This window comes from Chaetodon trifascialis, chromosome 6 (assembly GCF_039877785.1).
Source record: "Chaetodon trifascialis isolate fChaTrf1 chromosome 6, fChaTrf1.hap1, whole genome shotgun sequence".
NCBI classification, from domain to species: Eukaryota; Metazoa; Chordata; class Actinopteri; order Chaetodontiformes; family Chaetodontidae; genus Chaetodon; species Chaetodon trifascialis.
The window spans coordinates 9,447,547-9,461,690 of record NC_092061.1 but is presented as its reverse complement, the minus strand read 5'-3'; the positions used below and the strand labels follow the sequence as shown (position 1 = coordinate 9,461,690).

Genomic DNA, 14,144 nt, shown 5'->3' with positions numbered 1-14,144 from the left:
CAGACCGATACATACATGTATGCTCCAAAGACATAAATGTCTCTCAGGTAACATCAATCTCTCAAATGTTATGGGCTCCCTTCAAAGCGCAAGGCATTCCTTGGCAGGAAACTAGCTCCACTTTCAGACGGAATTTTCCGATTTCAAAATCAGCATTGTTGGATCCGAACAAGAGGGCTGGACCCACTTGCTTGGCCCCGGTCACCTCTTTTTAAAACCCTGAAATCTTGTGTTTAGTCTAGCAGAAGTCCTGCAGACTTAATCTGTCTTAAAAGACTCCATGAGTAGTTTGCATGTACCAGAGATGATGACAGCACAAAACTGTAACATTAGCAGGCTGGCACAACACATAGAGGGAGTATGTGTAAACCTATGAGAGCATCCTGAGACGTAAATATTTCTATAATAAATTATTCATGGACTCTTCAGACTGAAGTTTGAACATAAACATGTTTGTTTGACAGCTTACACAGACTAAATAATGGTCCTTTGAGTTTACCTCAGGAACAGACCATGTTCAGATGGGATGTTTATTTATACACTATTTTCAAAGTGTGCTCTCCTGAAACGATCGCCCGCACCATCCACTCCCAACTTAAAGTGTCCAGCTGTAGATATGATGTGCAGACAGAGAAACTCCGCTCATAACAGATAATCAATAGAATAATTTTTACACTGAAATAGTGTTTTTGTTTTGTTGCAGGCTTTGCCAGATCCAGAGGTCTGCGGCTTTCGTGAAACAATGTCCAACTGCAAAGAAGAAGCATTTCTCCACATCAATACAGCTCCAGCAGACAGAGACGAGCAGAGAAGAGAGGAGAGAAAAGCTGACAAAATGACTGCAGAGTGATTATCTGGTCTCATGCACTGAAACAATCTGCCAGGTTCTCTGGAGAGTTGGAGAGGGAGGCAACGAGACAAGATAAGACGAGAGAAGGGGAGGTGATAAAGAGCTGAAGAGAACAAGTCCCAGGAGAGTCAATAAAAAAAGACCGAGCTGGAAGGAGAGGGAAATGAAAACAAATAGCAAGTGAGACCAAAAGACAGCAAGTGAAGAGTGGAAGATTGATTTTATAAATAACATTGATTCAATAACTCAAGTATGTAGCTCTTTACAGATTGTGAAGGAGGGAGAGGAAAAAACAATTCTGTCGGTGATGTAATTTAATAACTCAGGAGGGCAGACCTCTTTTTAAAGACAGGACAGGAAAGAAATGGAAAATGGCAAATCAGGGCAGAGATGGAGACAAAGAGTAAAAAAAAAAACAGTGAGATATTCTGTTTCAGCCTGGTGCTCCTCCGTCTGCTGAGGTCTCAGCTCATTTCACTCCAAGTTCTGTCAGGACCATCAGCTTCAAAACAACCGTTTACACACGCCATTAGCCTCAAAACAACAGTGTCATCCGGAATTACGTGTGCGTGTGTGTGTGTGTGTGTGTGTGTGTGTGTGTGTGTGTGTGTGTGTGTCCATGCAAACCCACTGGTGTATCATTACAATTTGCATACACCCGCATAGCATCAATGACTATCTTTGATCAGCAGTGTAACTCCTAACTGCTCTTGTCCGTAACTTGGTAATTCCAGGAAGGTCTGACGATGAATGCGTCATTGCCGCTCATGTCACCACCGGCGCCCTCCACCATTAATTCTTCTACAGACTGATGAGACCCAGCAAAGACCTTACAGATGGCGAAAAAAGGGAACCATTTTGCTGACACTGGATCCCAATTAGTGTTGACCTCAGATGTCTCTGACAAGATCCAACAATTTAAAGGATTTCAGAGCACTTAGCTGAACTTGCCTTATGAACAAGGACATCAACTGAAGAAACAGAAGCATCTGCCTGCTAGCAAGGATCCACCCAACTGAAGAGTCTTTCAGCCACACAATGAAGCCCTGCCACCTCGGTCAGGTGCTGCTTTGTAGCTGATGATGGCCTCCACCCTCCCAGAGGAGGTGGTAAATGAAGAGATTTAGGATCATTGGAGTATCGGCTATTATTATTGCCATATACTTCATATCCTATGTGCTGGCTTAGTGTACTGAGGTTAAAAAAATGGATTTCTAATGCATCGTTTTCTATTTCTGTTCATCTACCTTATGCAGTTTAGTCCATACGATAGCGGTCTGCCGTCTGAGCTTTCCTCAGCTTTCTGAAAAATGAACTATTCAACCGAAGAAAAAACGGTCCTCTTTTCACATTTTTTCATCAGATTACTTTCAAAGATCTACGGGCTGAAAACTACTCTGAATTTCATTATTAAAAAAAAAACATAGATAGAAAAAAGTTGGATATTGAATTTGTAAAGCAGAAATATGTTGTCGTCCATCTGCATCTAAAGTAGTTTGAAACATATTCAGCAGTTGTGCAGCGCTAGATGCCATCTCCTATTGATCATCAATGTCCTCATTTTCACACAACTGCACATTTTCTCCTTCCTTCAAAATTATTCAAGCAAACTGTGACCAACAATATCAATATGAGCTCGAATGCAGAGGAAAGATAAATAAGTCCAGAGGTTTCAGTGGGAATGTGGGCGATGCTGACATTAATATCATGATATCTAAACAACTCTGCTTGTGTTTATATATATAAACAACTCGGCCCCTGATTTTTCTAGAAACAGACAAATCTTCAAAAAGGAGCAGCTCCATAGTCTAATGACTATACTGGGAACGCCATGTGGCTACAATATATAAATACACTGAGAAAGAGTGTATCCACTAAAAATAGAGTGAATAAAATGTGCATGTGTTTTATCGTTCCATGTTCTATGTTGTGTTAAATGTTTAATGTCTGCTAGTCTAAAAAATACATTTCTTTTTGCATTTAAAGTGGCTCCCTACTTTTTATCTTCACACTGCTATTGCTGACAGGGGAGGCTTTGCATTTCTTTATTCAAAACAATACACATTTGTCCTTGATGACCCGAGGCAAATAAATGGTATTCAACAGTTTTTTTCTAAAGCTATCAAGAGCAATGCCATCCTTTGTTGTCCCTGCTAAAAATCACTCACTGGTAACAGCCGTCAGTTCCGCACATCAATTGTGTCACGTTTGCCAGCCCCTGTCCAAACAAAGACAATATTGCCCTCTATTATTGCCTCTAAAACTTGCCGATGTATCACTGCCTTTGTTTCGGTGCCAATTCGCTGGCAGGCTCTGAGGCATGATGATTGGATCTGCTCCATTCTTTTAACTCCAGCTTGGTGGAGCAGAGGAATGATCTGCTAGCACCTGTACCTCTCCCTCACCCTCCTTTTTCCCTTTCCTCCCACTCCGACTCCCCTTTTATCTCACTCATACTTTTCTCATGTCTTTCCCTCAGCTGCTTCTTCCTCGCGGTCTCTCCTTCGCTGCATTTCAGGTCTTCTTCTCCGCAGATGCCCATTTTTCCTCTGAGATCGGCTGTCTTTCTCTCTCGGTCCCACTCCAACCCCCTTCCTCCCTCCCTCTCTCTCATTTGCTTTCTGTGTAAGGGTTTGCAGGTGGCTCTTGCTGGCTGGGTCAGTAACCAGGGGAAACTGGGGAAGAGTTCACTTCAATAGAACAAATGGGAACAAATTGATCCACTTTCACTGCTGTTTTTGAGAAGCCATTTGGGTTTCAGGCAAAAGAACTAAAAGCTGTGAGTTTTAAAAAAGGTCAAAGGCTAGTGTAGCAGAACACCCATAACAACCTTTGGACGGACACGAGAAGCCAGTTATTCTGCTCCCTTAAGTGGAATTCAGAGCCTCAGCCCAAACACAGCACATAGTCGCACAACTTTTCACAGACGGTTTGAGCCCCGTGGCGCTGTGCTGGCCAGCTGTAGGTGCTCGTCTCATCGACTAATGGCTCATCTGTTAAACAAATTCGAGGCAAAAACAGATTCGATGGCAGAATGACACGCAAGCATCGTGACTTTACGGAAATCTGTACCTGGGACTGCGCGGAGTCTCATAATACCTGTGCATATGCAAATTACCCCTATGGTCCCGACAGGTACACAAGCTCCGTCTGTGTTTTCTCCTTGATGGTGTGAGTGTCCTTGTCTTCCACACATGTTCATGAATACAGCAAGCTCTACAGGCAGTTGAAGAAAAAAATCTCTGACACCATGGTAGATAAATACTGAGCAGACATCTCCTGCTTTAACTGCTTAATAATCGGATTTGAGCTAATTTGAGCTCATTCAAAACATTTTACTACGTGGTAAAGTATTTTCCTTATCTGGCATGACTTCCAGAAGCCTCAAGCTCGTAAATACCATAAAACACTGAAATTTAATTTTGTCGTCACAGCCCTTTTGCATTTCTGTGTATTCCAATGAGGATTCAGCTGCAGACCACACCTGGCTCTCAGTTTTCATGCACGTCTGGATAAATGACTTCAAGTAAACAAGAGTCTCGCTAAGTGAAACCGGCTGGAAACACCATGCTCCTGCAACAGAACACCACGGACAGGCAGCCGTGGAGGCGTTCAGCAGTTGTTTCTCTCCACTATTCTCCGCACAACTTCAAACGGACATTATAAAAGGAGAAACAACCACGGTAGTACTCTAATTGTTGTTTACAGTAAACTTGAAATTGCTGGAAATAGATTTCAAACAAAGCTGACTGAGTATGCTTGAACTCATTTCACACCAAAAACTAATAACAGTGCACAGCTACAACAAAAAAGTCTGCGGCTGTCCAAATTCTCTTGGAACTCCCAGTATGAATGAGTCGTGGGCGTACGTCAGCATAGCTGTGCAAGGTGCAAGCTGAGTGCTGCTGAAGACACAAAGAGATCGGTTTGTATATGCCCTTTTAATTCACGCCACAGCATATTTCATCAATTTACAGGGACTGTGATACACAACTGGAAAGCTTAACACAAACTAAAAATGTACAATTAAGGTATAACTGTCTTTTCAGCTTGCTACTATAAAATACCTGTAGAGTTCAATTATAGGACAACTGTCCTGGAGTGTGAAGTGTGTTTGCTAAGCCATGAGAAATTAAAACATAGTTTCATTATTTGGAGACCGTAAAATTAGATAGAGCTTTACTGTCTGTTGAGTGCCACACTGATAAACATCGATAACAAACCCATAACAGGCACAGCTCGAGGCGTGCAGCTATTGGGAAGGCACACGTTTTCTCCAGGCCAATGGCCTTGGCAGAGTCATTCAACTTCCTGGAAAAATACATGGTCTTTGACCTGAGAGGCAAGTGACACTGCAGTTAGGCGGATGCCATAAAGCAGTAATCTGTGCTGTGCTGTATCACCATGGTAACATGCGTGCCAGTGAGTACTGTGGATGGCAGGGTGCGCCTTTCATGGCACCGCTACACCCATCTGACTCACTCACACACAAACACACACGGCTGTCATTATTACAAAACCTGATTGCAAAACATCATTAGCAGTATGCCAGACTGCGCTTGTGCCAAACTAGCCGTCATGTGGATCCCAAACCCACAGACAGGTCCACAGATTACGCTGAAGACATAGCCAGTCGGGGGAAAACACTGACAGCTCCATTCCTCTCCACTCCGCTTTTCCTTTATTTGGTTCCTCTAATCCATCTTTCCCCTCTTCCCTTCTCTCTTCAGCTCCTCTTCAATCGCCTTCTGTTGTAATAGCTCCTTTTTCCTTTTCTGTCCTTAACCTCTCCTCTCTGATCTAGTCCTCTAAAATCTCAGACTCTCGGCCAGCTGGCATGAGGACACAAACCTTCTTCCACCATGGCACAGTGTCAGGCCCGAGAGAGGAAAAGAACCGAAGACAGAGGGAGGGAGACGAGCACACTGAAAGCAACAGTGATAAAAGGAGGTAGGAGAGGGAGTCCAAGGAGGAGAAAAGAAACGGGATGACAGGTACGGACAGCAGGTGGACAAAACAAGCTGAGTAGGCCAAAAGCAAGTACAGAAAGGAAAGGAAAATGAAAAGAAGTGATAGACAACAAGATAAGCGAATAACAGAATGTGACAGACACTGTCTTATATTTTCTTTCTTTGTCGCTCGCCATTTCTGTTCTCTTCTACAATTTCATCCTTTCTTTTTATAATCACACTGATAAATCATTAGCATTCCTCAGCAGTCAGCATGCATTCATCTGCATGCACACATACAAACAAACCTGCATCAGCTTGAACCCACACACACATACACGCACACACACAAAAGCCACTGGTGCTGGAGGAAAACTGAGAATCTCCAAAAAGTCAATATTTTTTTCAAAATGGACAAAAATGGGTTCACTGTATACATATTCATTAAGATTTCACTGTCATGAATATGGGGAGTTTCACCTTGTTTTCTCAGGATCAAGCCTGTTTGATGAAGTGTACCGCGTCATCAAACAGGCAGACATCAACAAGTCAAGTATATGTCAGATACAAGTATGACAAAAATATTCAAAGGGCATGAGGTTTTCACATGTGAATGACACGTTTCCACAAACTGTCTTGTCCTTGAAACTCATTTGAAGCTACCTTCTTTGGCAGTGTATACACAAAGATTTAAACAAGGCATCTGTACAGGAAAACTGCTGCAGCACATGTTCCGATGATGACCGCCCAAGTTTGATTTAGCAACTCCTCCTATGTGTTTTGATAAAGTTCAGAGTGGTGTGAGGTTCAGGCTTCATTAATAATCCAGCCAGGGTCTGATGACCCGGTGCAGTGATAAGAGGAGCACTGACAGGACAAGAGTAAGGGTTTACCTTAAGTCACACTCTTGTTTGATGGGCCAGTTCAAATCACAAAATAAATAAATATATACTGTTAAGCTGACTAAGATGCTTTGTAAGCCTGTATGTTACATTTATGAATGGAATCATATGATGGGTGAAATAAAAACAATGTCAAATTATATTTTACGACATTTTTTTCAAGCGCTCTGGCCTGCGGCCACAGTACACAGTACCAACGGTTCCACTGTTTCCTTCTGGTTGGAAGGTTGTGGCACCAGTTCTGCCGACTGGTTGAGAGTTTAGATCTGAAACCTGGTTCCTCTGGTTATAGCAGGTTACTTTGAGGGAACAATTTATCCATGCGGCATGCATTTTAAAATGCTGTATTTCCCTGAATTTCAATTTAACAGACTCAATTAACTGGCTAGTTCATCTTTCTGGACACCACGCTGTCCACCAAGCAGCCTTGTGTACCTCGCACCTCTCTGGCAGGGTGAAGGCAGTCAACAAGACCCACTGTCTTCATTTATTTGAGGTATCTAGACCTCTCTGCAGCCTGATGACTGGATATGGAGTTTCGGAGCATACTTCACAGAAACACGATGGTTGCAAAAAATAATATATAGAAATCGATATACACTCATATAAAATTCTGTTATCAATTGCATTCATGAGCCAGTGGTGAAGAGTGCCTCCTTAACAGTGAGCATGGCTTAAGCGCATTCCAGCAAAAATGGCAGATTCAGTAGTATGTTTGTTATGTGCAACTCTTTTGGACTGAAGCAGCATTTAGAAGTTGTTGGCAAAGCTCACTTTATGCCTTTTTCTTGCAAGGAAAATTATATTCCACTAATGTTTTATCTCCCATCAACAAACCTATGCACCCATCCATCAAATCTGAAGTTGCTGGGTTTGTGGAATAGAAAGGTAGCACAGTAAGCCCCATTTATCATGTCATTTGTCAGCACTGTGATCAGCACAGCATGAAATTTCAGGAAGACTTGGATTTTCCTGCAATGTTCCAGAGCCTGTCCACGTGAACACTGCATCACTGCAATAACCCATTTGTGTGCAGGTCTGCAACAACAAGGACAAGAGAGCAGACTCAGCTGAGTTGCTGTGAAAGTGTATTCCACACATTCTTCGGCCTGTGCATCAAACACAGCAGGGATGCGACATCAGCACAACTTTGCAAATAGGTAATGAATTTTACTTGGATGTCTTAACATTGTCTCCTGTATGACCTTCATTTTCTACCTGGAAACAGTAGTTTAACAAAATAATCACAACTCAAAGTCCACTTGCGTGCTTTTTCTAGATATTTCAACTGCACTTCACAGTATTCCTCAGCAGATAGAGTTCCCCACTTTGGTAACATGATGACAGCCTCCATGACTACTGAGCAAACTTAAATACCATAAAATATCCAGTAAAAGCTACTATGTGAGTCTCATCTGTCAATCTAGATCCAGTATCATTTAAATGCACAAGAAACCGTAAACTATTTCGATTGTAAACCTGGAATTTAAAAAACAGTACAACAGGCTTACCTTGGGCTCCATGGAGATGAAGCTATGGCGACCACGGCTGGACAAAGTCGACCGCTTGATGGTCCGACTATGGAAGAAGTGATAGTGGTCTTTGAGATCACCAATCTGCGAAACAAATACAGACTCAAGATAAGTATTCGTTCATTGCCGAACCCTTTCTACCACATTAGTGTAAGTGTAAAATTTCCACAACAATGTCCTCAAATTTTGTCACACAGATATTTTGTCAGCACAGATATTTTGTCAGCACCGATATGAGACACATATACTGTCTACACATCACACGCATGAATGATAAACACCACAGCTACAAAGTGTTGGAAAAGTTCTTAAAGGTACTTTCAAAGAAGTCCCTTATCTTAAAGCAGCTACATTACTGTTTTTTCTATGTTCTTATGTCAATGTTTAGTTTTTTTTCCTACATAGAACTCATTAAGTTTTGATGAACCTTTAAAAAATCTCTCACAAAAAAAGACAAAGGGATGTGGACTAAAAGGTGAGGGCAGACAAGTCAAACAAAAAGAAGACAAAAAAAAGAGACAGACTTGTGTACAGACACACACAAACAGCCAGAGCCTTTGAGTGATCGAGAGATGAGGAGGACAGGCGATCCACAGACAGACAATGACAGACAGCCGGCAAGCTGCTGGACGGTGATTAGTTTTAATAATTGATAAAGACCAAACAATCCCTCAGATGATCAAACTGTCATGGCTGCCAAGGGTCCTATGGTGCGTCGGCGATACATGGCTGAGCTCCACACAGAGCCTATCAGATCAGCTTTCAGCTCAATGCTCATTCACAAACACACATTCCCCAACTTCCAGACTGACAGAATGAGAAACAAGAAAGCGCCAATAGACCCTGCTGGATCATCTTTCAGCAAACACCAAACATTAGCTAAACACGCAGCACACATCAGAGGTCTTGGGTAATCAGATTAAAAGGCATTCTACATACTAACAAAATGTGTTTCCATAATAGGCGGCTACCACTTTGGATGCTTCTCATAGTGTAAACAGGTCTCAACATATCGTGCTTCCACTGCATGTTTAATCTACCCAACATCTGCACTGCCATTAAGCAGGCCACCCTTCCCTCTAGGAGTGTCTGCAAATGGGGAGCTGCTGGAAAAGCTCCACACACAGAATTAAAAAAAAAAAAATCTAAGCCCAGGTTTAAACTGCACCACTCTTTTTAAAGCCATCTAAAGTCTTTCTTTTTCATATATAACTCACTTATTTCAATTGCAATGTGACATTTTAAAATTCACATCCTTTGTCATAGCTTCAACGCCTCCTCTGGTTGTACACTATCTCACATTCAGCGTGCAGCTTGGTTAACTATTTTTCTATTATTATATTACCGTTGTAGTTATGATGACACATGATCAGATGGGAATGCAGGGGTTATAAAGTCAACTGAACTTTCATTCTGATGCAATAACCCACAGAGCGAATCACAACTTCAGCATAACCTTTGGTTACTGGGAAATATGTCGAAACAAATTTGTGAAGTGAAACCACCTGCACTTCAGTATTTCATGACGCCTTGCATCACAGATGTTTTCACTGGATGTATTCTATATACTTCCACGTCACTTCATGGAGAATCCGACCAGGAATTGCAAAAAGGTGATAAGACTTTCCCCATGGAAATTTTTCAGAGTGTGTCATATCTGAGTCAGACTACCAAAATCCAAGTTCAAGTTTTGCCTGAATGTGGTTCAGACACATGCTCGCTGTCCGCAATAAACAACCGGACAAAAACTGGCATCGCACAAGAAGATGAGACCTCAAACACGCGGCAGGATTCTGCCGCAGCAAAAAAAAAATATCCCATGTGTCAACAGACGAGTGAACAGAATTACAAAACATACATTTTCTAACTTTTTGCTAGGTGGTGCAGATGCTGTGGTCTAATTACAGCAACACTGTTTCATCAAGGATAATGCTGATATTTACTTGACTTGTTTGTATTTGCATACAAATGCTTTGTTTATCTTCACAGCACTTGGCAAACTACCTTAGAATATCTCATGTCTCCTTAACTTTAAATCAATAATAATCAAATAGACACCTTTGATGTTACTGATGTTCTTTCTCGTGTTGTTGCATTGATTTATATGTATTTTTAGATGGATTTTATGGATTTTGCATGTGTTACTATCAGGGCCTCATAGTAAAATGAGCTGGCTTTCCCTGATTTAAATAAAGGGAAATAAAATGCAGATGATAGAGGCAAGTGGATTCTGAAATTTTCTTTATTCTGTTTGACAGTGTTCAGTAGTGTCACAACAACACAATAAAGAAATTACTGGTTAATCACCTGGTAGAGCATGTATCAAGGCTAAGTCCTTATCACAGCAGCCTGGGTTCAAATCCAGCCCGGGCCGCTTGCTGTGTGTCATCCCCTCTCTCTCCCCTACCTTTCCTGTCTCTCTCTACTATCACTGTCTAATAAAGTGGAAATGCCCTTTCCAATAACAACAGCCAGTTGGCCTGATGCCTTTAGAGAACTGATGCATCAGTACAACCTGCTCATAACTTCTCAATGATGCAACCAGCTCCGGTTCATGGCTGGCTGCTTATCACCACACTCCAAATCCTCTCCCATCTCCTTAAAACACTAGTTTGAACAGATATCCACATCAAGGGCCTTGTCAGCTAATTTTGACTCAATTTGGACCAGTGTCTTAGTCTGGGAAGGGGGCTCCATGGTTAAGAGGATTACCCAGAATTCCCCAACGAGATGCCCTCTCACTCCATGCCAACTCTTTTCATCCATCCATCCATCCATCGTCCCTTCTTTCGCTCCCTCCTCCTTCCATCTACCAGTGTGTGGTTATCTTTGTCTCTTCTTCTCTTTCCACCCCTGTCAAGAAGACTATATTGTCCATCAGTCACATGTTTTGCCTACCCATCCCCCCTTTCTCGCTCTTTAATTTCTCTGCTTCTTAAAACCTCTTCTCATTTAGCAGTCACATCCCCAAGTCATTCGTCAGAGTCCAGTCTTCATGAATAGTTCGAGCTGGTTTGCTTAAAAACCATTTGTGCCGTATCGCTTTGTAATCTACAGCAGCATCAAACTGCAAACAAATGTGCAATAAGTCATCTCGCTAGATAAATTTAATATATAGGTGCTGCACAGATACAAGAGGGGGGGCTAATGATGAGGATGTCAAAGTTCACATTAGGAAACCAGAGTGTGCTGTTATCGCTCCCATGGGAGCGGCTTTCAGCTGACCCCCAAACCAGGAAGTGAAGTAAAACTCTTGTCTATGAGGTGTCAAAGTCCAATGAACGCTCCATATTGAGATGGAAATTAGGGCGAATGGTGGGGGTTGGGGGCGACACTGCACTCCACAGGGGAATTCCTATTGGGGGCTGGTATGGAAAGGGGGGGAGGACTCCACACATTAGTTCCCGTCAAAGAGAGGGGATAAACGAGGCCATTAAGGCCTGCTCTCTGGGGAGTATAGTGGGTGGGCGGGCTGGATAAGGCGAGGAGGGAGGGGGGTTCAATAGCTGTTGACTAGGCTACCCCACAACAACCTGTCAGAATGCCCCCCTCTGTTCCACGCTGTCTTCACGTCGAGCGCTGGCAAGTGCAGGCTTGAACTACCCACGTATTTTGGTCACGATACTCTGGAGAATGTGTGAGGTCCACGTTTGTGTGGCGTGTTTCTTTTGTCCACAAAGGACACAGGATTTCTCTTTAAAGTTTGTCAAAACACATTTTCAAGTGACCAATTAAACCCCTCCTCCTGGACCCGCGCAGACTTGTGTTGATTAATAAAATGACATAATGTGAAGAGAGGCAGACAAATTTCACACAAGTATCCCCATCTCTGTATGTGTATGTTTTCTACTGCTGTGGTTGGGATTTATTTTAGACTTTGCAAAGCACTGGCCCCTACATTTGCCCTTAAGTGTCAGCAGTCTAAAAGTTTTGGGTCTTACACTGCAGAGGCATGCATGTGCTTGGTGATTTAAAAATGCAAGATGTAAAATAATGGCTCAGATTTCTCAAGTGAAATATGACATGCTTATTTAAACATTTTCTTCTGAAGCGGTGCTTCATCGTTGCTCAAGGAGCCCAGAAGAACATCAGCTTCACTTCATCAATTTGAGAATACTGACAAAAAAGCATGAGAGCATCCAGTGAAGAATTCATCCTAAACGTAAACAGAGCTCAGCAGTGGTGTTTTATAGCATCTGACCCAGTGGGCCTGGAAATGGAGTCGAGATTACACTCACAGGAGGAATACTGCGGAAAGTAAGCACAGAAGTGTAACTCTCAAATCTCCATCTCCTCTTCCATATCTCATTAAAAAACGTTGCCAAGTTTTTCACTTATTAAAATGTTAATGCTGCCAAGCCAAGCAGGACCGGTCAAGTCAGGTTTTTGAGTCAGTCCTATTATGCGGCAAAAACAGAAGACTACAGCGTCAAGAAGGAACAACATTAGTATCTGTTTGACCCTTTGATGTCAATTCCAAGACCATAACCCGAACGGCTCTGGCTGTCTCACTGTGTCAAACGGAGCGAGCACATGCGACTGCTGTGGCTGAGAGGCGGATAGTGAGCTCCCCGTGGCACGAGCCCGCAAACTGAACAGGATCCGCGGAAACACAGCGAGGAGGCACCTGTTGTGCCATCCTGCTCTGGGTCTTGATTTTTTTTGCTCCCTGCAGCCCACCTCCTCTCTGCTTGTCTGAGAGACAGAGCTAAGAAAGAAGGACTGAGTCGGAGAAGCACCGAGAGGGTTCATGACTCGGGTTTGGACTTCAGCCCTTTGACGTTTGACCCCGTATCATCCGCCGCTAAAGCAACAACCACCATAGCATGTTCCACTTTTAAGAGTTGACAAAAAAAGAACGATACAGAAATAAGAGGTAACTTTGGATGGAGTACTGGGCGACCTACCTGTCCCATGTTCCTATAGCCATATTTTTCCGCTATCCGCTCGGCCACATCGGTTCCACCGGCTATCCTGACTGCCCAGTGGTTGGTGTAAATCCGAGCTTTGCACGGCGGGGACGCAAAGCCGAGACTGAGCGCCAGGACGCACAGCAAGCTTCTTCTCCAAGCGGCGTTGCGGACCATCTTCCCCTACTTTTAACCCGACTCTTCTCCTCCTCCTCCTCCTCCTCGACCAGGCAAACAACCAAACTTCTCTTCTCGCCGAGCAAGACTCTCATAGAAACACAACTATCCGGGCAAAAACACTGACAGAGAGAGAGAGAAAGAGAGGGAGAGAGGGGGGAAGGAACGGAGCCCCGAAGAGGAAAATATATACCTTATCCTCAAACCTCTGCTTTCCACATGGGAGAGTTGGAAGTTTGCGTTCTGTGTGCCCTCTCTCTCTGTTCCTCTCTCCCTTTTTCCACCGCGGAGGAGGAGGAAGTGTACGTGTCTGCGCGCCGTGCGTCTTTGCGCGCGAGTTCGTGTACGTCTGTGTGCGCGCGGAGCTCCTCAAAGCTGATTTCTCTTCTCCACGAACAACTCGGATGTTGGTCGTTCAGCTCATCGGGCTTTCATGTGGCGAAATGGCTACAGCGCCTCCCCACAAATAACTAGCTGACACTCTGGAGTGTAGAAACAACTAAAGCCGCGGGGTTTCCCTGCCGAGCTCCGCTGGGTCTTAAAGACACTCTCTCGGATCCACCGCTGACCGCCCGTAACGCTACGCCAGACACAGCACAGGGGGGTCAAACTGGGGGCCAGGAGCCGCTTGGGGGGCAGCTTCAAGGGCTATGTCCAGGAGGGGGGGAAAGTGAAGCATGATTTACACTTAAAACCAAACTGGATGGAAGTTGTCCTACTTTTAAAACATTAAAGAATGACTCTTTATCTTGATTGTCATAACGCTCAACCGAACTTACGAAAGAGATGGCGATCAATGCAACAGTGAGCATATTCTGCAGTTA

At 43.4% G+C, this 14,144-nt stretch overlaps 1 protein-coding gene across 2 annotated transcripts in view; it reads right to left on the bottom strand.

The window, feature by feature from the left end:
• pcsk5b (proprotein convertase subtilisin/kexin type 5b) overlaps positions 1-13,788 on the bottom strand; it is a 55,721-nt gene extending 41,933 nt beyond the window's left edge. For both annotated transcript variants that reach the window (XM_070963725.1, XM_070963726.1), the window contains exons 1-2: positions 13,141-13,788; positions 8,213-8,317 (exon numbers count right to left, since the gene is read on the bottom strand). In XM_070963725.1, the coding sequence (XP_070819826.1) occupies positions 8,213-8,317; positions 13,141-13,320 (285 nt within the window). In that variant the 5' untranslated portion in view covers positions 13,321-13,788. The remainder of the gene's footprint in view (positions 1-8,212; positions 8,318-13,140) is intronic.
• Between the last annotated feature and the right edge of the window lie 356 nt (positions 13,789-14,144).